General features: G+C 37.6%; 2 protein-coding genes across 2 annotated transcripts; both read left to right on the top strand.

The window, feature by feature from the left end:
- Positions 1–773: 773 nt before the first annotated feature.
- Positions 774–12525, top strand: MONOS_4797 (uncharacterized protein; the record flags this gene model as incomplete). The annotated part of the gene is made up of 2 exons (XM_067874897.1): positions 774–798; positions 857–12525. 2 exons carry the CDS (start codon positions 774–776, stop codon positions 12523–12525), a joined length of 11694 nt encoding a protein of 3897 aa, XP_067728227.1.
- Positions 12526–16929: 4404 nt separating this feature from the next.
- On the top strand, positions 16930–22976 carry MONOS_4798 (uncharacterized protein; the record flags this gene model as incomplete). Its single annotated transcript, XM_067874898.1, has 7 exons — positions 16930–17271; positions 17395–18094; positions 18329–20045; positions 20486–20909; positions 20996–21044; positions 21106–22537; positions 22830–22976. 6 exons carry the CDS (start codon positions 16930–16932, stop codon positions 22503–22505), a joined length of 4632 nt encoding a protein of 1543 aa, XP_067728228.1. The 3' UTR covers positions 22506–22537; positions 22830–22976.
- Positions 22977–23118: the final 142 nt, after the last annotated feature.

Below are 23118 nucleotides of genomic sequence, written 5' to 3' on the forward strand. Positions count from 1 at the left end.
AAGTAATTTTAAATAACTTTCAAATGACTCATTCATAATCAATATTTTTTTCTTATCATAAATTCTAGATATATAATATATGTCTGTGATCTTTAAAATTCTTATGATATATATTTTTATATCAATTTTAGAATTCTTTTCAATATTAATATGAATTTGTTTTCAAAGTTTTGATTTTCAAGTAGTTTAGATAAATAAAGTTTGTTTTGATTTATATAATAACTTTTTCAAAATTTTTTGGATTTTGTTCAATTCACAATTATAAATGAATAAAGCAATTAAATTTTTTATCGAGGTTATAATACTCATTCAATCAATTCATTGTTGTTGAGATGAGATGGTATTATTTTTAAGAAAGTCTTGCAATAATGTTATTGGAAATGATTTTTAAAAACGATTAAGAAAAAGAAGAAATAAATGTGTTATTTTTGTTTAAAACAGATTTAATTTGAATAATAATTTTGAACAATTAAAAATGATGAAGTGTGGTTTTGAATTTTTAAAATTAATGTGTGAATGTTGAAAGTTGAAAGTTTTCAAAAAAATTAAGGTTTAGTAATATGTTAAAAGATATGGAAACATAAAGAGAATATATTATGTTTATGAATAAAAAATAATTGAAGAAAAAACAATGCAAATATTTTTTGATAGAATTCATGAGATAATGTCTATTTTTTATCAAAATAATTCAAAATCATTTTGTATCTTCTTTGTTTGACTTTTAACTTCTTTAAGAAAACCTAAAAATCTATGAAATTTGATCAAAATGTAATATGTTTATTTTGGAGTTAAGAGTTGGTTTAAATTTGTGCAATGCGGTTAAATTTTTTGGAATTTGCGCTTTGTTACGTTGCAGTTGCTCAACTCATTCCGCTGAGCCATGAAAAAGCCACAATCAAGCTAAAAGAGCAGTTTTTGCAAGGTGTTCTTTTGACGAACAGTTCCTTGAAGAGCTCGAACTTGGTGCTCGATGAAAGAGGATGTTCTGCAATTTTCTCGGTGGACAAGGACTCAAAGCTGCATTTGATGTGCATCACTTCGTTGAAGCCTGCGAGACTTTTCCATCCGTCTTGCGTGTCAAGCGGGCAGTGCTTTTTCGTTAATTTTTCAGTTGTCTTCGAGGCAGGTTGGAATCGCTCTGTTTGCAGTTTGGCGGGGCTTTCTGGTGGAGCCGGAAGGTCATCAGTTTTATTTTCTTCATTTAATTCTTTGGTTTTTTGCCCCTCGAAATCTTCTTCATTTGCCTGCGGAGGCATCGGAGATTTTGAGTCCGTTGAGGGATGCGCCTTTTCGAATGTCACAGCAAAAGAAGAGTCCATCAAGGAGCTGCAAATGGCAGACCATTTATCCACTGTTTACTCCTCTGTGCTTTACAATAATACTTTTTTCCGTTGTGCAGACGTCTACTACGGAACTGTTGTGCACGGACTGTCTCCAAGCTCTCCGGCTTGTGATTTTCGATCATCTTTCGACCGCTATATTCAATGCACTCATTCACAATCAACCGAAAAATCCTCAAAATTCCACATATCCCGAACTGACCGTATTACAATGGAAAAGCAGCATGGAATATTTGAAAATGAGGAATGGATTGAATGCGTAGGACCACAAGGAGGAGCAATATATTTTAATGGATATTACATAACAAAAAATTGGGATCTTAATATCAGCAATTCAGTTTTTGAAAAATGCCACTCAGATGATAAAGCAGGAGCAATTTTCATGTATAAGGTCTACAAACACAAATGCGTTAACTGCCACTTCTTTGGAAACACTGCAAATTATGATCCGCAAGATATATACTTTGCAAATCCTGATAGTCATTATTCAATTGATAACTATGTATTTTCGAATTCATATTCAACAACAACAGGCTCTCGATTTGTTATCAATGGTAAAGGTGATTTTTCTAATTTTATTGCTGAAATGAGCAAGCAGAGGAAAATTAAGCCTTCTGGGGTTGATGGTTGGGGATGCGGATTGGGAACCCTTCCATGTCAGACAATCGTATATGCGTATTCAGCCATGAGAACAAAGTATGCTATGCCAATGCTTTGTGAAGAAGGCACATACGCACCTCCCACTCTGACGATTTCAGAAAAGCCTCTGACATTAGCAGGCTCAGGAATGGACAAAACAACAATTGGAAACTCGGATGCAACTGAATCTATTTTTATGGTGAGCGGAAACAAATTGGTTGTTAAAAATTTGTGTTTTCTGCTTTCAAAAAAGAATTCGCGAATACTGAGAATGACAAGCGCCTCTTCATTATCCTCGTCAGTTCACTCATCCAATGAACCAAATTCTTTTTATTCCTCAAATTCTGGTCAAAGCATTTGTCAGTTAGAGTTCATCAAAATCAATCAGACGGCAAACACAGAGCTGTCTGCAGCGCTGTTTTCGATTGAGTCTGGGCAGTTTTCTGTGACAAAGCTAACAGCTGTTAATATCCGGCTGTCGAACTCTGCCTTTTCCCTCTTTTTTTTCTCTTCTTGCGAAAATCCTTCAATCAGAGATTGTGTGTTCAATGGAATTACTGCACTGTCTTCTTTCACCTCAGCCTATTCTCCTATTTTCACTCAGCGCAGCTCATCAAATGCAAAGCTTTCCCTTCAAAACTGCTCATTCAACAACATTATTTCTAATGATTGTGGAACTGGTGGATGTCTTGCATTCAATGCGAAATTAACATCAAGCGATTCTTCAATTTCGAGTATTGCCTCTTCACTAAGCATTAGCAACTGTTCTTTCTGGTACTGCGCATCCAAGCCTGTAAACAGCAAAGGAGGTGCTATTTATGCCAATTACGGTCAATCAAAGCCAACAGCAGCAGATTTTTATGTGTTCAACACGAGTTTCAGCTCAAATCAGGCAACTTATGGAAGTGATTTGTATTTTGTGTGCTTTGACATTGAAGAATATGTTAGGAATGGGTCGATAAACTGGGCTTTAACAGCAGAATCTGAAAGTGGCGAACAAATGTCTATTTTTGGAGACGATTTCAATTATTTCCAAGGTGATCCAATTGACGCGATGATATTTCTGAAAGGTTATTTTGCAATGACTGTGTATGCAGCATCTGGCTCAAACAGCATCGACAGAATTTTCTGTGGAGAAATCCGTCGCAAATGCTCCACTGTGAACTATGCACTCGGCAGATTGGCAAGTCCTTCTTCTTCTTCTTCTCTTTCAAATGGACAAAGAACTGTTTTTATTTCAGGTGCTTCGACAGTCACTTCTGGTGGCAATCTGTTAAACTCTGTATCAATTTCAGCTGAAGCTACGTCAGCAGCCAAGTATTCACTTTTATCATCATCTTCTGATCCTTCTGAACCATCTGGTCCTGTTAAAGCCAACCTTCGCATCCCATCTTCTGTTTCTGGTCAAAGCAGCTATATTTTTTACTCCTCGAGTGGTACATCATTGAATGAACTTGCTTTCTCAATGGCTCCATCAGTGGTTGATGAGGTTAAACATCTGCTTCAGTCGCTTATTTCTTTGCAAAATGGAATATTAACGTTAAGTGACTGCTCGTTTCAATGGGATGAATCATCATCGTCAAATTCTTATTCCTCTTCTCTCATTCTGATCTCATCTGAGCAAAGAGCAGATGCCAAGCTTGTTATCAGCCAATGCACCATCAGCCATTCTGCTCCATTGGCCATTTCTGCTCCCATCTTTGATCTGTCACAGGGTTCAGTCAGCTCCCAATTTACTTCTCTTCACATTCAGAATGTCACATCCTGCAGCCGAAGCTCAGCTGTCTTTGCATTCAAGTCTATTTCTTCTTCTTCTTCTGATTCTTCTTCATCGTCTTCGGAAGCCAATCCACAGGCCTCGTTCACTCAGTGCGGCTTTGCCAGCATCAAAGGTAGCGAAGGCACAAATGCACTTTTTTCGACAAGTCAATTGATGACAGGCTCAGTTGTGCTTGAGCAGTGCAACTTGACAGATTGTGTGGGAACCAGTTCGACTGAAGGAGGAGGGATGCGATGGGATGTGTGTGGTTCAGAAGAGATGAAGATGATCAATTGCAACATCAGCAGCTGTGCTGCGAAAGAGAGCGTTGGAAGCAGCAGAGGCAGCAATGAAGGCAGCAGCAAAGGCAAAGGAGGAGGCGTCTATCTGATTCTGAATGATTCTTCGAGTGACTTCCTTTTTGAGTCGTGCACTTTCTCAGACAACCGGGCAGATGTGGGCAGAGATGTGTTCATTCAGTGCGAGAAGTTGTCGCAGGCAGCCGATTTGTCGAAATATGTGGATGTGTTTTCGAGTGCATTCGATGCAGAAAACTCGTTCTTTGGTGCTGAAAGTGCAACATTGTCGAATAATGCTGATCTGCTGGATGCGATGCGATACAGAAGCACAGTTGTGTTTGTGCGTGGGATTGCTCCTTCCTCTTCTTCTGCCGTCAATTTTGCCATCAATTCTGACCCATCTGCACCAACCAGCCAAACAGGAGTCAACTGGTTCCGCTGCGGTGCTTTGGATGCTCCATGTGAAACGATCGATTTCAGTCTGAAGCAAAAGGTAGCACCAAAAACAGAAGCAGCAGCGGATGAAGAAGAAGATAAAATGCAGACAATAAAAGTGAAGGAGTCTTCGTTCATCAAAGAAGAAATTGATCTTTCTGACTCGATTTTGACATCTGCAGAAGAAAACGCAGAGTGCAAAGTGGATTTTGTTCAGTCGATTCCAAAGGCAACAGGAATTGCCGTCACAAACACAAAAACAATGGAAATCTCTCATGTTTCATTCAATGTTCCAACCTCATTCACAAATGGCATGACGCTCCTGATTTCATCGCAAAGTGGAGCAGCATCGTTGGAATCATGCAATTTCTATTTGAATTCATCTTCTTCATTTGCCCATTCAAATGGTGATGCTGATGATGCTGTTTCCTTCTCGTTTCCTCTTGTTGGGGTGTCTTCGGGTGTGCTGTCTGTTGCCTCATGCTGCTTCGGTTCAAACTCGGCAGTCAATTTTGGTGCGGCTGTGATGGAAATCAGCGACTCAGTCGACTTCACCTTTGACACAGCAACATTTCAGAATTTGTGTGTGCATTCTGATTGTCTCTTCAACGTTGTGCATTCAAACGAGCCTTCTCTGCTTCATTCGACCTCTGCTTCTGCTTCCACAAGAGCACAAGCAGAACATGCAGAAGGAGAAAGAGAAGGAGAAGGAGATGTTTCTGATGAAGACTTTTCAGAGTATTCATTCAAATTCCTGAACTGCACATTCAACTCGATCTCTTCAGTAACTTCAGTCTCTTCGGCTGATCAGACTGGAAAAGCGTCGCTTCTGTCGCCTGAACACACGGCGAGTGTTATTCTGTCCAACTGCTCTGTCTCCACATGTCTCTCTGAAGGATCCTTCGAAGGAGGAGTTCTTTGCCTGTCTGCCTCGTCTCAGGCGCCGTTCACTCTGAAGAAGAGCAGCATCAGCAGCTGTGCTTGCAACGCAGTCAGCGGAAAGGGCGGATTCTTGTTCCTCTGCTTGGACGGAAGAGATGCCAAATTCAACTTTGAAGAGCTGACTTTTTCTGGGAACGAAGCAAAAGTTGGGGAGAACATGTTCCTCGCTTGCACAGAAATGAATGCTTCCATCAAAACTTCGAAGTTCAACTTTGATTTCTCTGATTTTGCAGGGAACATCAACGCCTTTGTTGGAAACGACACCAAATATGGAAACACAGATTTGACAGTGTTTCTGTTTGCTTATTTGGGAAGCACAATCAATGTTGGCTCGGAAGGATTGGATTCGGTTGGGTGTGGTGCTCATGTTCCGTGCTTCTCATTTTGGACATCTATAAAGCATATTGACGCAGATGCTGGCAACAAGCGAATAATCATAACCTCATCAACAGACATCGAAGACGAACACGACATTTCTGGGCTGACAATATCATCGCAAAATGCTTTGGACTCACTTTCTGACTCGCCTTCGCCTTCTTCAACGCTTTCCATTCATTCCAAACTGAACAGTTTGAACAATTCACAAAAAGGTGTGCTTGTCAATTCTCGCAGTGCCACAATAGAAGATGTTATTATTTCGATTCCTTCGTCCTTTTTGGATGGGAATTCTGCTTCGATCAATGAGAACGTCCTGTTTGCGAGTGAATGTGACGATTCAACAGATTTTGGAAGGAGCGGGCTGAGTCTGACGAAATGCTCGTTTCAAAAGCAGACAGATGAATCTGTGAAGTTCAAGTTGGTTGCTGCAATGAAAGGGAAAGTGTGTTTGTGCGATGTGTGGGTGGAGGAGATGACATTCAGCTGCTCTGCTTTTGCATTCAGTTCAGGTGGCGTTTTGTGGTTTGAAGAATGCCATTTTGCATCAGTCAATTTGGAACAGAAATCTTTCATGGAAATGTTGGAGGCGGAAACACCAAAAAATGAAGGAGAGAAAGAAGGAGAAGATTCATCAACAGCTGTTCTTCTGTTGAACGCTTCATCCTTCAGCAGCATCAACAATGGAGCATCGAATCCTTGTTCTTCGATATTCTCTCTTCAGAACAGCTACGAAATCGAAGTAGTTGGATGCACGTTCCAAACACTCGGCTCAGAAGGATGCAAAAAGGGAGGAGCGATGTCTTTTGAGCTGAAAGGGACAGATGGGCAACTGAAAATGAGCAATATGGGAGTGACAAACAGCATCTGCAGCAGTTCTGAAGGATGTGGGGGAGGAATCTATTTGACATGTGCAACAGACAACAATGACAGATATTCATTTTCAGAGATAAGTGTTGGAGGAAACAAGGCGCACCAGGGAAGAGACATGTTCATTGTGGCGAATGATCTGAGGAAGGATGTGAATTCTGAGTTGTTTGCATTTGCGACACAATTTGATGACAAAGCGAATGCGCTGATTGGGTTTGACAGGAGGTATTTCAACGAGGTGGTTGATCTGATGATTTTTGTGGAAGGCTTTGTGAGTGCATCTGTTCTGATTGAGGCGACAGCAGGGCAGAATGAGGTGTTTTGTGGGAACAAATATGTTCCGTGCCAATCGCTTGACTATTCTGTCAATCGACTTGCAGAGAGCAGTGCAGATGTGCCACTTCGTGTAATCACTGTGAAGTCGAATGGCTCGATCAAAAATGACATTTCACTCAACTCAGTCAATGTTGTGTCATTTGGCAGAGAAAACAGCGGGATTAACATCAGCGCCAATGTTCAGTTTGCATCTGGAAGTGTTGTTTCATCCACAGCCGCTCTTTCGTTTTCTTCAATCGATTTTCATATTCCATCTGTTTTTGCTATTGAGACACCCGAAGGTGCTTCGTTGTTTTCCTCTTCGACAGAAACAGGAAACATCCAATTTTCATCTTGCTCTTTCATTATCACTTCTTCAGAATCACAAGATGTTTCAAGTTGCGTGCATTTGATCAGCGTTTTGGGTGGAGTTGTGCAGCTTTCTCAATGTCATGCTGATTCTGCCTCATTTTCTGTCGCGCCTTTTGTGATTTCGCAAACAGCTCAAGCTTCGTTCGAGGGAGTTAGCTTTACACAATTATCATTTTCATCTTGTTCACTTTTCAATCTGATTCCTTCAACACTAGATGCAAAAGATGATTATTCGTCATCAGCCAATCAAGAATCTCGGCCAGCAGAAATAAGCTTCAAGAACTGTGAATTCACTTCTCTTCATGTGAGTGAGTATGACGAGCAGCCTTCTTTTGGGTCTGTTCAGCTTGAGACGCATCTGTTAATTGTGAACTGCTCTTTGGATTATTTGACATCTGCGTTGAGTGTGGAAGGCGGAGGAATGAGAATAGAACTTAGAACAGAAGGAAGCTTCTGTCTGAAGGGAGAAAATTCTGAGCAGATAAGTTCTGTTAGCCATTGCACTTGCTCGGAGTTTGTCGGAAAAGGAGGGTTTTTGTATCTGAGCTGCTGCAACTCGATCGATGGATTTTCTTTGTCTGACTTGGTATTTTCTGAGAATGAAGCATTTGTTGGGAGAAACGTGTTCATATTGAGCTCCGATTTGAATGCTTCTGTTGTCATTGAAAGGTTGATGTTTGATTGGACCGAATGGAAAAACACAAATGCTTTCTTTGGAGCAGACGAAGAGAACTTTACAGAAGGCATTTCTTTGAGTATGCTTCTCTTCAAATACACAAGTAATTCTGTTATTATCTCTTTAAATGGAAGGGATGTCATTGGATGTGGATCGGAATGGGTTCCTTGTCAATCATTTATTGAAGGAATGAGGCATTTCAGAGAAGGTGTCCAATTTAGAGAAATCAAAATCAACACAAGTGCTGCCATTTCAGACGAGTGGGACCTTTCAAACAGCTCAATAAGCCCAGCTATTTCTTCTTCTCCTGGTTATTCTTCTTCTTCCTCTTCTGATGAGCCTTCCTCTGATGAATGCACAATCAATGTGGGAAAAGCTATTCAATCTCTTTCTGAGCCTTCTGAGGCTGTGCTCACAAACAAGCTTGTGCTCACCTTCACCTCCATCAACTTCTGCCTGCCTTCGTCTTTCGAAACACCACAAAAGGAACTTCTTTTCACTGAGACAGGAACAGCCACGCTTAGCAAATGCTCCTTTGCGATGCAGACAGCAGAAGAAGGCATTGCGTTTGTGCTTTTCCATGTTTCGTCTGGGACATTTTCGATTGAAGAGTCCAAAATGGCAGAGCTCTCCTTTGCAACGTCGGCCATCCGACTTGCAGCACCCGCTGCACATTTTGTGGCAAGCGCGTTTTCTGTTGATGTTCTGAATTTTGTTGATGGACCGTTTATTTCTGTGGGAAATGTGGAAGAGAAGGAAAATGAGGAATCAATCTTATCAAGGAATGGCAAAGAAATGAAAGCGAGCAAAGAAGCGAGCGAAATCAGACTGGAGAATCTTCAGTGGCATCTCATCCACAGCACAAATGAGAATGCATCGATCATTTCTTATGAGAGCGCGCTGTCTATTGCGCTGACGATGGATAACTCTACATTCAGCAATTGCGATAGCCAATCTCTTCTAGGAGGAGCGTTTTTTGTATGGATGAAGGAAAGCTCGGACTCTTCGATTTGCAGCTGGGCAAATGAGGGATGTATGCAAGTTAATATATCAACTTTTGAAGGGTGCGCATGTTCAACGACTGAGGGAAAAGGAGGCGCAATTGCATTGAATTGCTTGGACAATCCAGACAATTCAAATGTTCCTTCTTCAAGTACTGTGAAAGGTCTTCCAATTACTTTTCGGCTGATTCGGTTTTCTTTGAACAGAGCTAAAGTAGCGAATGATTTATTCATTATTTGTCGATCAATCTCTGACCAAATCAATGAAACCCTATTTGTAATTGATTTCGAAGAACTGTCATTCGATAAGACTAATGCAATCTATTGCACTGATCAACTAAACAAAGCTCCTATTGATTTGGCTCCATTCATTGTGTTCTACAAATCAGAGCAAATATTTGTGTCTGCAGAAGAAGGGATAGACAATAAAGAATGTGGGAAAAGATCAGATCCGTGTGCCACACTCAGCGAGTCTGTGCGGCATCTCAACGAAGGATCATCTCAAAAAGTGTTTGTAATGGGAAAAGCTAATGTTTCAGTTGAAACAATCATTCATTCTGTGACAGTTCAGGCTGTTGGAGACACTCAGGCTATCGTTTTATTTGACTCGGAAATCACAAAATCAGATGAAAAATCGAATTATGTTGTATCCTCTTCGCTGGAAAGCCAGTTATTGAAGATAAACATCGTATTTGGATCAGGGTTTGCTTCATCGCATCACTCTGTCTTTGGAGTGAGGAGCGGAAATCTGACGCTCAGCGACTGCACAATCACGTCAGAAGAGCCGGCGCAGCTGGCAAATACTGTAATTTGTGTTGAGAGTCATTGTTTGTGTTTAAGCAATGTTTCGTTCTCGGACATCCGCATGCAGGCATCGAGGCAGCAGCCATCAGCAGAAGCATTTGGAGCAAAGCAATCTGAACAGTCTTTGTTTGAGCCAGAGGCAGGCCACTCATTCATTGAGGCCTGCTCTGGTGCTGCTGTGGTTCTGGATGGTGTCTGCTTCAAAGAGCTATCTATATTTGTCGTGTCGGGCGATGCCTCGCAGTCGGCTCATGTCATCAAGTGCGAGTCGTCGTCTCTGACAGCCAGCGGACTGAGAATAGAAGATTGTTCTGTTTCTTTCATAACACCTTCCGATTCTTCTTCATCATCATCCATTTCTTCTTCTTCTCATTTTCCAAATTCCTTTGAGTCATCTGCGAACTCTCTCATTTCTGTGTCTGGCGGCAGCGTGGCTGTGCTGGCAGACATTTGCATAGAGCATGTTTTCGAGTGCTGCGGTGTGCTGTCTGCAGAAAGCGGGTGCAAAGTGGAAGTGAAGCGGAGCAACGTATCTTCGCTTTCTTCGCGCTCGTCTGCCTTTGCCACCGAAATGGCAGCGTCTTTTGTGCTGAGAGAAGTTCATATCAGCCAAGTGACTGTGGAAGAGGGATGCTTGTTTGCTCTTCTGCCTTCTTCTCTTTTCGATGAAGAATCGGATAATTTTGAGTTTAATTCTGAATTTTACAAGTCAGCCGATGAAAGTGGCGACACGCCGTTTGAGTTGGTTCTGTGTGAAGTGAGGGATGTGCAGCTGAAGCATTCGGAAGGAGCAGCTGTGAAGGCAGCCAGTTGGAACAGCCGCATTCTGATTGTCTCGTGTGTGTTCAGCAACATCAGCGGGCGAAATGATAAGGCAGATTATTTGGATTTGGGTTCGTGCATTAATGTGACAATTGAAAATAGTTCGTTTTTTGGAACTTTAAACGATAAAAATAACGATATACAGAATGTTAATGCAAAAGTTAACAAAAACAACGAAATCGGATGGCAAATAGAAGGCATCTGCAAATGGAACAGCTCTTCAGTCAACTTTATAGAAAGTACAGTTTATGTGAACGAAACTTCATTTGAGAACTTCTCCCAAGGAGCCATTTCTCTGTCTAAATCGACCGTTATGATAGAAATGGGGATGTTTCAGAACAACAATCCATTTGTTTCCGGCTATCCTTCTCTTCGACGCAACATTTTGTGTTCAAATGGAAGCACGTTGAATGTGAAGAGTGTGAAAGGAGGAGATGGAATGAAGGAAAATACCTCGTTTTGGATGTTGAGCGAAGGTTGCGCTCTCAAAGGAATTATTTCTGAAGTATCATCTCCTTTCTTTATCCCCATTATTGAAGAAGTGAAGACAACGAAAGAGGGAAATGTGATGAAAATAACATGCTTGGGACAACTTTTGATGCCTTGCAATCTGTCGATGCAAATAATATTCAAAAGAGGAGATGAAAAAGAAGTTTTGAAGGAGTTTAGCAAAGAGGATTATATTAACGAGACTGAAATTTGTTACGAAATTGATCTGTCATTATCTGAATGGGACGAAGAAGAAGCAGAAGTATCTGTGTCTATTTTATTTGGAGATGAAACAGCGTCTTCAACAGAGAATTTTGTCCTGAAGAACAAAAGCAGTCCTCAAACAAAAGGAGATAAAGAAATCGATAAAAGAGTTGAAAATGTTGAAGAAAAAAAGAACAGCATTGAATGGACTTTTATTGCCTTTATTGTTTGCGCTTCTGTACTAGTAATTTTCGTAATTGCATTTTTTGTATTGCTTTTGCGAAAAAATCAAAATGTGAGAGGAATGAAAGTTCAAGATGGGGTAATTGAAGATTCAATGAATATTAGAAATATTAAAGAGAAGAAAGAGAATATTGAGGAAAGTGCTGGTAAGGAGGAGATGCCAACATTTTTGGTGGAAGAAGTGGGGAGCGTGATTAGGGTGCATCAAAAGAAAGATGAAGAGTTGCATCAATCAGAGAATAAAGAAATTGTTGATACATTTGATTGTGAGGAAGTGATAAGGGAGGCACCAGACAACTATATAACAATGCAAACTATCTCGTCGCTTTTTAGTGATGGAGCTGATAGAAGTTTGGAAATAAATTTTGTTGGTAATGAAGATAAAAGAGTGTACAAAGGTGAAAGAAAAACTAAAAAGGTGAATCGAAGAAAAGGCAAGAAACCAAAGCGAGGTGAAAAGATAGAAGATGTTGAAGAGATACAAAAGGGGGATGAGGAGGAGGGAGAAGGAGCCAATGTTGTATTGGATGCATTGGAGGGATTGAATCGCATCGCCAACGATTGCGAAAAGAATAAAAATCCAACGCAGCATAATGTTGAACCATCATCTGTACAAAATAGACAATTTTCTATCTTTGGAGAAGTCGATGAGGAGAAGAAGCAGATTAGAATACTGGAAGAAGAAAAGAGAGAGATGAAAGGAAAAATAGAAAAAGAAGAGCAAAATGCAATTAAGGGAATTCTGGAAGTTCCAAATATAGGACGGAAGGATACTGGTGATATAATACAAGAAGAATTAGAGAAAGAGTATGAAGGGTTTGAAGGGGAGAGAAAGCAAAAGAAAAAGAAGAAAAAGAAAAGGCAGAAAAGAGAAAGAAAGGCAGATAGTGATTCGAATATTGAAAATACAGTGTTGCCAGATATTGACTTGAATGTCTAGATCAGAAGGGAAATTAAGTTGTGAAAATTTCTAAAAAACAATGTTCAGCTGGAGGTATTAGTGAAAATGAAGAAATATCGGAACAAAGATGAATTTTGAGCCTTTGTCATTTGGAGGGTTCGTTGTTAGGTTCAAAAAATAAATGTGCAAAAAGTTAATGAAAAGGGAAACATTTTGTGTGCTTCGTTCTTTTGCAGAAATTTCAAAAGTTTGATAAGTGAATTGCAGAGATTTCGTTTTCGTCAACTTTTTAAAGAGAGTGTTAGAATTATTTTATGATTGTTACTTCATCAAGTATTTCCATCATTGTTTCTCATTCTTCAACTTTATTCTTTAAATTTCATTTCAAATATTTTGCTATCCTATTCAGTCACTAGAAAGGATAGATTTTGTAATTTTTTTGTTGTGTGGAGAAAATGAAATTTTCTTTTTTGTTATTTTCCAACCGGAAGTTTAGATTTAAGTTTTTGGTTCATTATTTTAAATTACATTCCTATTTTTTCTGAACATTATTTGTTCTTCATTCTAATTATTTCCTCAGATTGTCAATGTTATTTTTTTTTTTTTTTTTTTACTTTTTTTTTTTTTTTTTTTTTTTTTTTTTTTTTTTTTTCGTGATAGAAAAAGATTTTAAAACCTGTCGTCACAGAGGTGTACAAAAAATACAAATAAAATTCGTTCGTTACTTGAAATACGAGTGAGATCACCAAATTTTTTGTTGCAATATCATTGATGTCTGTTTCCAGATAAAAAAATCCTATTTATTTTGAAAACTAAGGAAATTTTAAAAAAAAAAAAAATAAGTAAAAAAACTTTTTCGCTGCTTCGTGCAAAAAATATTTGTCAGTTCGCATTTTTCCCCATGTGTTTATTCTACGAGAAGATTGTGACAAATGATTGAAATCTGGATTATTCGTCGAAATAAAAACATTTTATCAATCTTGTTCAAAATATTTTAAAGAATTATTCATGTTTTTATGACAAGCTAAAATATAGAAAAGAGTGTTAAACACATCTGTCCTAACCATTATTCATTGAACAAATTATTTAATGTCATACTCAATAATAATTATTCAGAAAATCACAACTTTCGAGTAATTGACAGAAACAAAACCCGCGACATTCTATTCGGTCCTTTTAATCTTATCAAATATATTGAATTTTAAAAAAAACATCAACATAAATTATTGTGAACAAAAAGGAAGAGAACAATCAAAGAAAAGAAAAAGAAAAGAAAAAGAAAAGAAAAGAAAAGAAAAAAAGAAAGAAAAAGAAAAAAGAAAAAAAAATAAAACTGTTTGTTTCATTCTCCCAAATTACAGATATCGCATAAAATACCGGACATCGCACAAAATACCGGACAAGATCGATTTCATGATAACTGCAAGAGAAATAATTCTGTTAATTTTCCTCAAAATATTTCTCATCAATACAAACTCATTGGAAAAACAAGACTTTCAAAATAGCTTCATTTGTGCTCAGTGAAAATTAATTATTGAAATCTCGGAGAAACTCAAAATCCTATTTCTCCGAGATTTCAAAAATTATTTTTTCAGAGCACAAACGAGGAAGTCATGAAGGTCTTGTATGTCATGTGAGTTTGTATTGATGAGAAATATTTTGAGGAAAATAAACAGAATTATTTTTCTTGCAGTTATCGTGAAATCGATCTTGTCCGGTATTTTATGCGATATCTGTAAATTGTTGAAAAACAGTGAGAGATCAAAAGAGTTGTTGAAAAAAATACAGTTCAAAACATTTAAAAAAAAAAAAAGAAAAGAAAAAAAGATTTTTTCCTTCAAAATCTATCATTTGCATCTCATTATAGAAATTTTGAACAGAAACAAATATAACATATGGGGGAAAATACGCTCTTTCAAGCTTTTTTTGCATTAAGAATGAAAAATTGCTTCACTTATAACTTTATATCTCTTTCTCCGAATTCAAAATTATTTTGATTTTCATATCTGCAAACAAACATCATTGATATTATAACAAAATGCTTTGTGAACTCACACGTAATTCTTAAGTTGTTCTCATTTTCAATAAATTTTTGTATCACAAAAATAAATTCAAAAGTGCATAATTTTCCAATGAAAATGCTAGAAGTCTCATATTTAAGCCCATATTATTATAACGTCATCTTTTGTAATTCCTCTTCTCAATGTCATGAAATTTTTGTTGAGAAATCGAGTTGATTGAACTTCGCCTTTTTTTCAAATAAAATCTGTTATTATTAAAAAACATATTTCAAAGTGAATTATTTCAAATTGATATTATTGGAAAATCCAAAATGATTCAGTTCTTTCATGAATATGGATTTTTCTGATATCTTCGAAAGACACTGATAGACCACAGATGGATCGAATGGATGAATTCCACAAGCTTCAAATGACTTTCTCACTATTCTCGGAGATTGAGAGTCGCAGACAGCTTCTGAAACAGCTGGAATCAATGCTATTCTGTACAAAGCAATAAAGGAATCAGAAGGGATAAGGAATGTCCGTTTCAAGCTGTTTTTTAAAATAAACATAAACGAACATATCCAAACGTTGCGTTAGGTGAGAAGTGTGGGACGGAAGTATCAGAAGATGGATGTGATGTTTTCCGCACCAAGATATGACGGGATGGCAAAGACAAGAAGAATGATTATCGAGAATAATTAATGCGTTAGAAGATGGTCCGTGCAGTTCGACTCGTTTCTCGTTTATTTTTCGTGATAAATTTCGATCATCATTTTATTTAAATCATTCCTGCTCATCCAACCTGTCCCGTTTGCGATACAGTTTTTCCGATGGAACTTTTATTCCTTTTAATCTTCTGACAACGTCCGAGATGACCACAACATCACATGATCCAGTGATGTTCCATCAGAAAAACAGAGAAAAATAATGTCGCATTTTTCCTTCGCTGTGCTTCTAGCAGGAAAGCGCATTGTGTTTCTTTTGCAACTATTTATTTCATCTTCTGACTGTTTCATGGTAACTCCGGTCTCATCCATATTGATTATCAGATCTGAAGAAATATGATAATCATCTTTTTCTATTTTAAATAGACATTACCAATTTCTCATATTTTCGATGTTCGAAGCTTTTTGTAGATGCATGTCTATGTATGTTGGTTTTATCAGTTTTAACAATCCGCTTTTATTTATATACCTGCGAGCGCATTTTGTATAATTTTGTTACACTCCAAAGATGGAACGCTTTTCTTATTTTTTTTCATCATAACGTTTTCTGCCTGTAAAAAAATACACAGTTTAAAAATCATTATCGAAATAAATCACACGAATTATTTTATATCCGAAACTGTCAATTTGTTGGAAGAAGATATTTGAGCTCTTGCGCAGTCTTCAATTTCCTCAATTTTTTCTTTATAAAATAACCCTGGTCTGCCTGAGCAATGAGGATCTCTTCCCGCTTTAATTGATGTTATATACCTGTAGATGGATGAATGAGATACGATTTTTGCTTTAACAAAATCTGAAGGTTTGATTTAATCTTGTTTTAAAAGATAATCAACTTTTTCTGCTTTTGAAGTGAGCCTGCGAAACCCTGCCAATGCCTTTATAGGAGATAATTTATTGGAAGAGAGAGAGAGGATGGCATGCTGGTATTTTTCATTTGATAAATGGAAATTTGATCACATGATTTGAAAAAGGTTCTCATTGAAGAAATGAACATTTAGGAATATTTTCAAAGGAAGAAATTAAGAAAATTTATCATGAATTGATTTTTGGTTCGGGATTGAAAACGATTAATATTAATGAAATATGTTTTGGACCGAAATGTTAATGATTTTGTATTTTTCTCTGGTTTTGTCTCTGTCTTTCATCATTTCTCCGACGTTATTAAAAACAAAAACAAAAAAAATATTTTTTTCTTCGGATTTTTTTATGTTTTGATGCAAAACATAAAAGCTAAGATTTTCAGACAAAGACATTATTGTTGAAACTGAATAATGCAATTATCGAAACCATTAATTTTATTGTTTTTTGATTTGAAAAAGAATGAATTATTTCTATTGATAACACAGAATTCTGTTACAAAAGTTAAAATGAAAACGAATAGGATTAATAGAGTTTTATGCGAAAATGGATTTTATGGTGTAATTGTTGTTCTTCACAATGGTGGAGTTATATCGTTATGGAATGGAAGAACGCATTCGTTAATTTCAACTCTTACTGTTTATCACGAAGAACTTAAGTCGGTTTGCGAATATAATAAAGAGATTGAACCATTTTCTCAGTGCATTTTATCTGGCGATCATTGTTCTATTGTGATAGGACATTCATTTTTTCCACGTCTGACAATAATTCCACTTCCAGAATTAATAACCAACAATAAAGACTTTCCAATTGCTGATAATTCGAAATTGTTTTTGAGAAGCAAAAGCGACATTGAAATGAACAAAAGATCAAAAGCGAGAAATCAAATGACAAATGAAATTGTGAAGGCCATACCCATCTTAGTCCATAAAAAAGAACCTCATGGTGATGCCGTTAAACATTTTTCAATTTCAAATGATGACAACCAGCCATTTACAATCGAACTTCCTTTATTCAGAAAAGGACTCCAAAAAGAGAAAAAATACCTTCAACGATGTTGTAAACCAGCTTTTGAAGAGTACTTTAAACGTCAAGGAAAAGAAGTTGAATTTTTTGAGCAACAAATTGTACAAATTGCATTTGTTGAAGACCCGCCATCATTTGGAAGACATCGCGGTGGAACAAGGAAAAGCGAAATCGTTTGTGCTTTGATGTTTGATGGATCGATCTTGTTCATAGACATATGGCTAAAATTGCTGCTATTTAAATTGGATTGTCCAAATTTCATTGTTAAACGATTTTCTCTTTGTAAATGTGAAAAGGAGAAGAAAGAAGAGTACATCATGAAGGATAAACGTTCTCTCAATGAATCTGAAGAGAGAAGAACAGAAGGGAGTCAGGAGATCTTTGGAGATGAACATTTTATTCACAGAACGAGCATGTTATTTTCTGATCAAGATACACATTTAGAAACAGAAAGAGCATTTGATTTAGGAGCAGATGATAGCTATCGATTAAATGAGCCGTTCATCGTGTTGGAAGGACGAAATGGGATTCATAAAAGAATGAGAAAGATTGTGGATTTAACACGCTTTTACGATGATGCAGAAGAAAAATGGCATATAAAAGAAGAAATGGAAAATCTGGATAATACCGAACAAAATTCTGAACATTTATCTGATTACGAAAATAGAAAGAAGAACACTTTGGAGTACAAAGACGAAAGCGAAGTTAAGCAACTTAAATGGAAAAATGTTGGAGTTATTTGGTCTGACGCCATTCCTGAACAAAGCGTTTTCTCAACTGACAAGTTTCCTGATAATAAAAGTTCAACGCCTTCTCCATCTTTTCCTTCTTCTTCCTCTCCTTCATTTCCCTCTTCTGTCCCTCAGCCATGCTCTTCGTTAAGTTATTCTTCGTCATTCTATACTCATCGTCCTACACTTCCTTCGCCATTTCGTTTTGTTCCTCATCCTGATTTATCAATATTTCCACACCCGCCTTACTGTTTAAATAGAATATGTATGTTTTTTTAGAAATCACGTGATGATAAAATAATAATCCTTTCATTTTTTGTCTGAAAGAGAACTTTCTATTATTTGTGCTATATTTGCTTTTTGAATACAATTTCTGTATATTTTGAATAACATCTTTTTCAGTTTTTATGATTTAAGCATTTATTCCTCCCAAATATCTTTAATTTTCTTCTTTTTTAATCTTCCATAAAATATGCATATATTATGTTTAAATAATTAGTGACAGATGAATGCTTCTCATGTGATTCGTTGGACAAGAGTAAGAAAAGCTTCAATTGTATCAGCATGAAAGAAGTAGGAGATCAAACAAAACACGATGAATGCGGCAGTGATTATTTGTTTGTCCATCCAAATGACCTGATGAGAGATGTTCTATTTGATCAATTGACCAGAAAGGATTGTGAAGAAGACGAAAGATTGAAGGAAATACCACAAATAGATGCAGATGATCATCAAATACCTGCAAGACCGTATTTTGCTTCTCAAATTGATACTTCTTCTTCCTCTTCCTCTTCCTCTTCCTCTTCTTCAACTTCATTTCCATTCTCCACGTCATCCACTTCAGATAATTCTTCTCTCTCATCTCCTTTTCCTTTCGTCCACATCCATCTTCATTTCATCCCACCTCCACGCGAATTGTCAAAAGCAGAACAAAAATATCAGTCATTCATGTTCAATCAGATGAACAAAAGTGACAAAGCAGAAGACAAAAGAGAATCTCAAAAAAGAAAGATCTCTTTGTTTATGCCATCTTCTTCACAGATAGATGACTCATTGTCTTCTTCCATTCTTCCCCCTCATTTGTATACATCTGCATATCCTTATATCGAATCTTCACATTACAATCCTTCTGTCAGCTTGCCTTCAACAATTTCTGAATATTTCAGTGCATTTTCCTTGTCCTTTTCAGCATTTATGTCTTCTCTTCCTTTGTCACAGCTCAAAACCCCTCAAACAATTGATAATCCTCAATTTCCTAGCTCATTTCTGTCATTTTCACATTATGTTCCTCCTTTCCCAATAACATCAGAGACACAAATAAGAAAAGGAGAATCTTACTCAAAGACACACTTCATTTCTCGTGTTCATTTGACTCCGCCGTATTCTTCTTCTTTATCATCATCATCTTCTTCTTCTTCTTCCTCTTCCTCCTCCTCCTCCTCTTCTTCTTCTTCTTCTTCTTCTTCCATTCCATCATCATCATCGTCATCCACATCATCATCACTTCCGTCATCTTCTCCTCCTCCATTTCATCCCACTTCTCAGTTTCATTCACCAAAAAATCATTTCATTTCGTCAAACTCACAAAGTCATTCAGATTTCTCTTCAAAAGCAAATTTTGACAATTCAAAAGGAACAAAGAATTCATCAGACAAAATATGGAATGTTATTTCAGATACTCCAAATCACAAGAAAGAAAGAAAAGACACGAAAATTCATTGCATAGACATCGAAAATGGAAGAGTTGAAGAAAGAAAGAGAGAAACACTCGAAAGAGGTGAAGTTGAAGAAGACGAAGAAGAAAGAAACGATTCATTTGAAAAATGGATGAGAAAATTGTATTTTCTGAAAGAAAAGCAAAGAAGAGAAAAAGAAAGAAAAGAGAAAGAACAAAAAGAAGACAATGAAAAAAAAGAGAGACAAAAGGAGAATCAAATATCTGAGTGTTTCAGAGGAAGAAATAAAGAGAGAGAAGAAAAACGAGAATATTTCAATGAAAAGAAAGAAAGAAATGCACAACACACTCAACATGAAAAGGGCAGAAGAAGAGGCAGATGGGAAAGAGTGGCAGAAAACATCAAATCAATTCGGTCTTCACAAGATGGATGTTTCTATCATCAGACTCAGTTTCCTTCTTGTGAGTCTGATGAATGTGTGTATCTCAGATTCAACAAAGCTGCTCATTCTGTGTTTGTTTCGCCTTCAGCCCCAAAAAAGTTTGAAGAGGGAAAAGGATAACCATTATCCATATGGGTGTGCTATGATAATCATTTTCAAAAAAGCAGAATTTTTTATTTTTCTTTAAAACTTATTTCATAATTTAACATTTTGGTGAGGTTTTGCTATCTCTTCTAAAATGATTTTTTTTGTTGAAATAATTTCATTTAAAGATAATTTTTAAACAAAATGAGAGAGATTATGAATAAATTTCAAAAAAAGAAAGAGGAAAAGATTACATCCTCTCTCATATTTGGAGTTGACGATTTTTGGAACAAACAGATTTTTATCAAAAAACATTGAATTTGCATCAATCAGAATTTATCAGTATTTATTTTATTGTTCAATTTAAATTTATTCTCAGAAACCATCAAGCTTATTATGATTCAAAAATAATTATTTCTCTCATGATTATAATGGTATATTTTCCCATTATTAGTTCTGTGTTCTCGAAAAGAACAGATCCAGACTTGATGTTGCGATCAAGCGTAGATTGCAGCCAGGGACAGCTTGGCGAGAGCCAAAGCTTTTTGCCCCCTGCAGCTGACAACGAATACGCGGAACAAGCAGCTCCCAACGATTTGGTACCTTCGAGCAGGATGGAGCTGTGCCTGAGCAATGACAAGCGCCATATGCTGTCTCAAGGCGTATACGCGCAGAACATTGTTGAGATGATTCCATCAGAGGAGTTTTTCGACATTGCGGTGCACCAAGGATGCAGCGCAGAGGAGCGCAATGTGCCTGCTGGAGAACTTCTCGTTTCACGTGCTGCAAGACAGCTCTCGAGCTATCTGCGCTCGTCGCAGCAGGGCATGCAAGCATATATTCGGCAGATCATTCAACTGTTCCAACTCGACGAAGAGGTGCTGTTTCTTTCATTGCGAAAACCTTTTTTTCAAAATGTTTCATTTTTTTCTTTTTTTAATGGAAATCACTCGTTGCATTGCAGGTATTTTTGACAGCAGTGGTGATTCTGTTCCGCTATGTGAAATCAGCCAGTTTGCCAATTTTTAAATTGAAATTTCAAAAACATATCTTTTGTGGATTGGTTTGTTTCAGGGGCGTTTTTGAAAGTGAAGCAGGAGTCTGAGCTGTACTATCTGATCCTGCTGAGTGTGGTGATTGCATGCAAAGCGCTGCTGGACATCCCAATCAATTCGGGACAGATAGCGCGCTTCTTCCAATGCGATCCATCGAATGTGTTCCGAAACGAGGTGCAGATCATGAAGAGCCTGGGATGGTCGATCTTTTATGGAAGATGCGATCTGGAGGACGATGAAAAGGCTCTGGCGTTGGAAACAAACGGGATTGTGGGCGGCAGCACAGGCGAAGAAGCAGAAAGGCTGCTGTTCCATCCACTATCACTGTCTACGATTGTTCCTGTGGATGTGTATCTGTGCCTGACATGTTCGAAGGAGAAGCCGTTCCTCCAGCTGGGGACGATGGTCAATGGGCAGCTGCGCCAGAAAAGGAAGAGGAAGAACGCAGGTGAGATGGGGATGCTATTGAAGTTTGGGCAGAGTGGTCTAACAGCGCTGCTGTTTCAAGAGGAAGAGCTGAACAACACACCATTGGGACAGAGTGAGTGGAGAGAAGAGAATGAAGAGGCAAACAGCGAGTCAGAAACAAATACAGAAGAGGATGCAAACTCATTGTCTTCAGATGAGTTTGGAGAAAACGTTGAGATGAATGCAATGGAATCGCCAGCCACAAAAGTTGAAGAAGAAGAAGAAGAAGAAGTCATTGTTGAGGCGAATGAGATAAGTGATGAGAGTGATGAATCAGAAGAAGAGAAACAAGAAAAGAGATTTGAAGAAAATGAGGAGAAAAGAGTTGAGGTGGAGATTGAAGAAGACGAAGTTGCAGAAACAAAAGCATCAGAAACACAACCTTCTTCTTATCGTTCACACACGTCTTTGAAGAGCTGGGGAAGGCAGAAGTTGTCATTTGGTCTTCTACTCATGCTGCTTGTTGTGGGAATAGCAGCATTTGTGATGTTGTGCTGTCCAATGATTGATGCTCCACACGCTCTGTTCACAAGACATTCAACACAAATCAGTGGAAACACGCAGTTTGAAGAATATCAAGGCAGATTTGATGAAGTGAGACAGGCAGCTGAAGTTCAACTTGGCAAAAAGAATGGAGAGCTTATGTTGCTGGCAGTTAACACAGGAAAGGAGGAAAAGAGCGAGAAGAGCAAAGAAAGCAGCGAAGAAGAAGAAAAGAAGAAAGAGTCGAGCGGGGCATCGTTCAGCATCGAGACAGTGTTCTCGACTGTGATGATTGCTGGATCGAGTCAGTTGGCGTCGGTGCTGATGGTCTGCACGAGCTGTGCATCGTCAGCGTTTGGAGTGGAAACGGAATGGTCTTCGACGTTTGTGTCGTCTGTCGCAGTCACAGCGACAGCCACACAGCAAGTCTCATTCAATTCTGTGGGGATGGTCTTGGTCATGGCATAGATATGCTTTGTGTGTTCTCCTTTGCCACAGTCGTTTGCATATTTTATTTTTACTATTTTTTAAGTTTGTGCTGCGGCTGAAGAGGAGAAAAGAGGAGAAAAGAAGGGAAGTTGGAAGTGAAAATGATGAAAGATGTTGACGAATGTAAATATCACTTTTTGATTGTTTTTCCTGTCGAGGTTATTATTGCGTAACATTTTTTTCGTACCTTTTTCTTTTTTTACACTCTTTTTGTATTATTTGCTTTTATTTGTCTTTTATTACCATTTCCACTTTTTTTTTAAACATCTTTTTTGGATTCTCATTTCTTCAATGATGAGTTAGAATCAAAGAATCACACTCATTGAGTTTTCCCCTTCCTTTTCTTTTGCTTTGAAAAATGCGTATTTCTTTTTTAATTGTGCTGTTTCTGCCTTTTGGTGAGCTCAAATCATTTTATTTTTGAGAATTTCTTCTTTTGCTGCAACAATCAGTTTTGGAGGGTAATGTTCACGAGAGCAAAAAGAAAAAATAAAGAGCACAGAAACGAGCAAAACATTAACCAAAAAACACAAAACTCAAATCACAATAACAACGAAATTTTTAACATCAAACAAAAAACAAATTTCTGGTT

The sequence above is a fragment of the Monocercomonoides exilis genome, assembly GCF_001643675.1.
Source record: "Monocercomonoides exilis strain PA203 chromosome Unknown scaffold20-1493094, whole genome shotgun sequence".
NCBI lineage: Eukaryota > Preaxostyla > Oxymonadida > Polymastigidae > Monocercomonoides > Monocercomonoides exilis.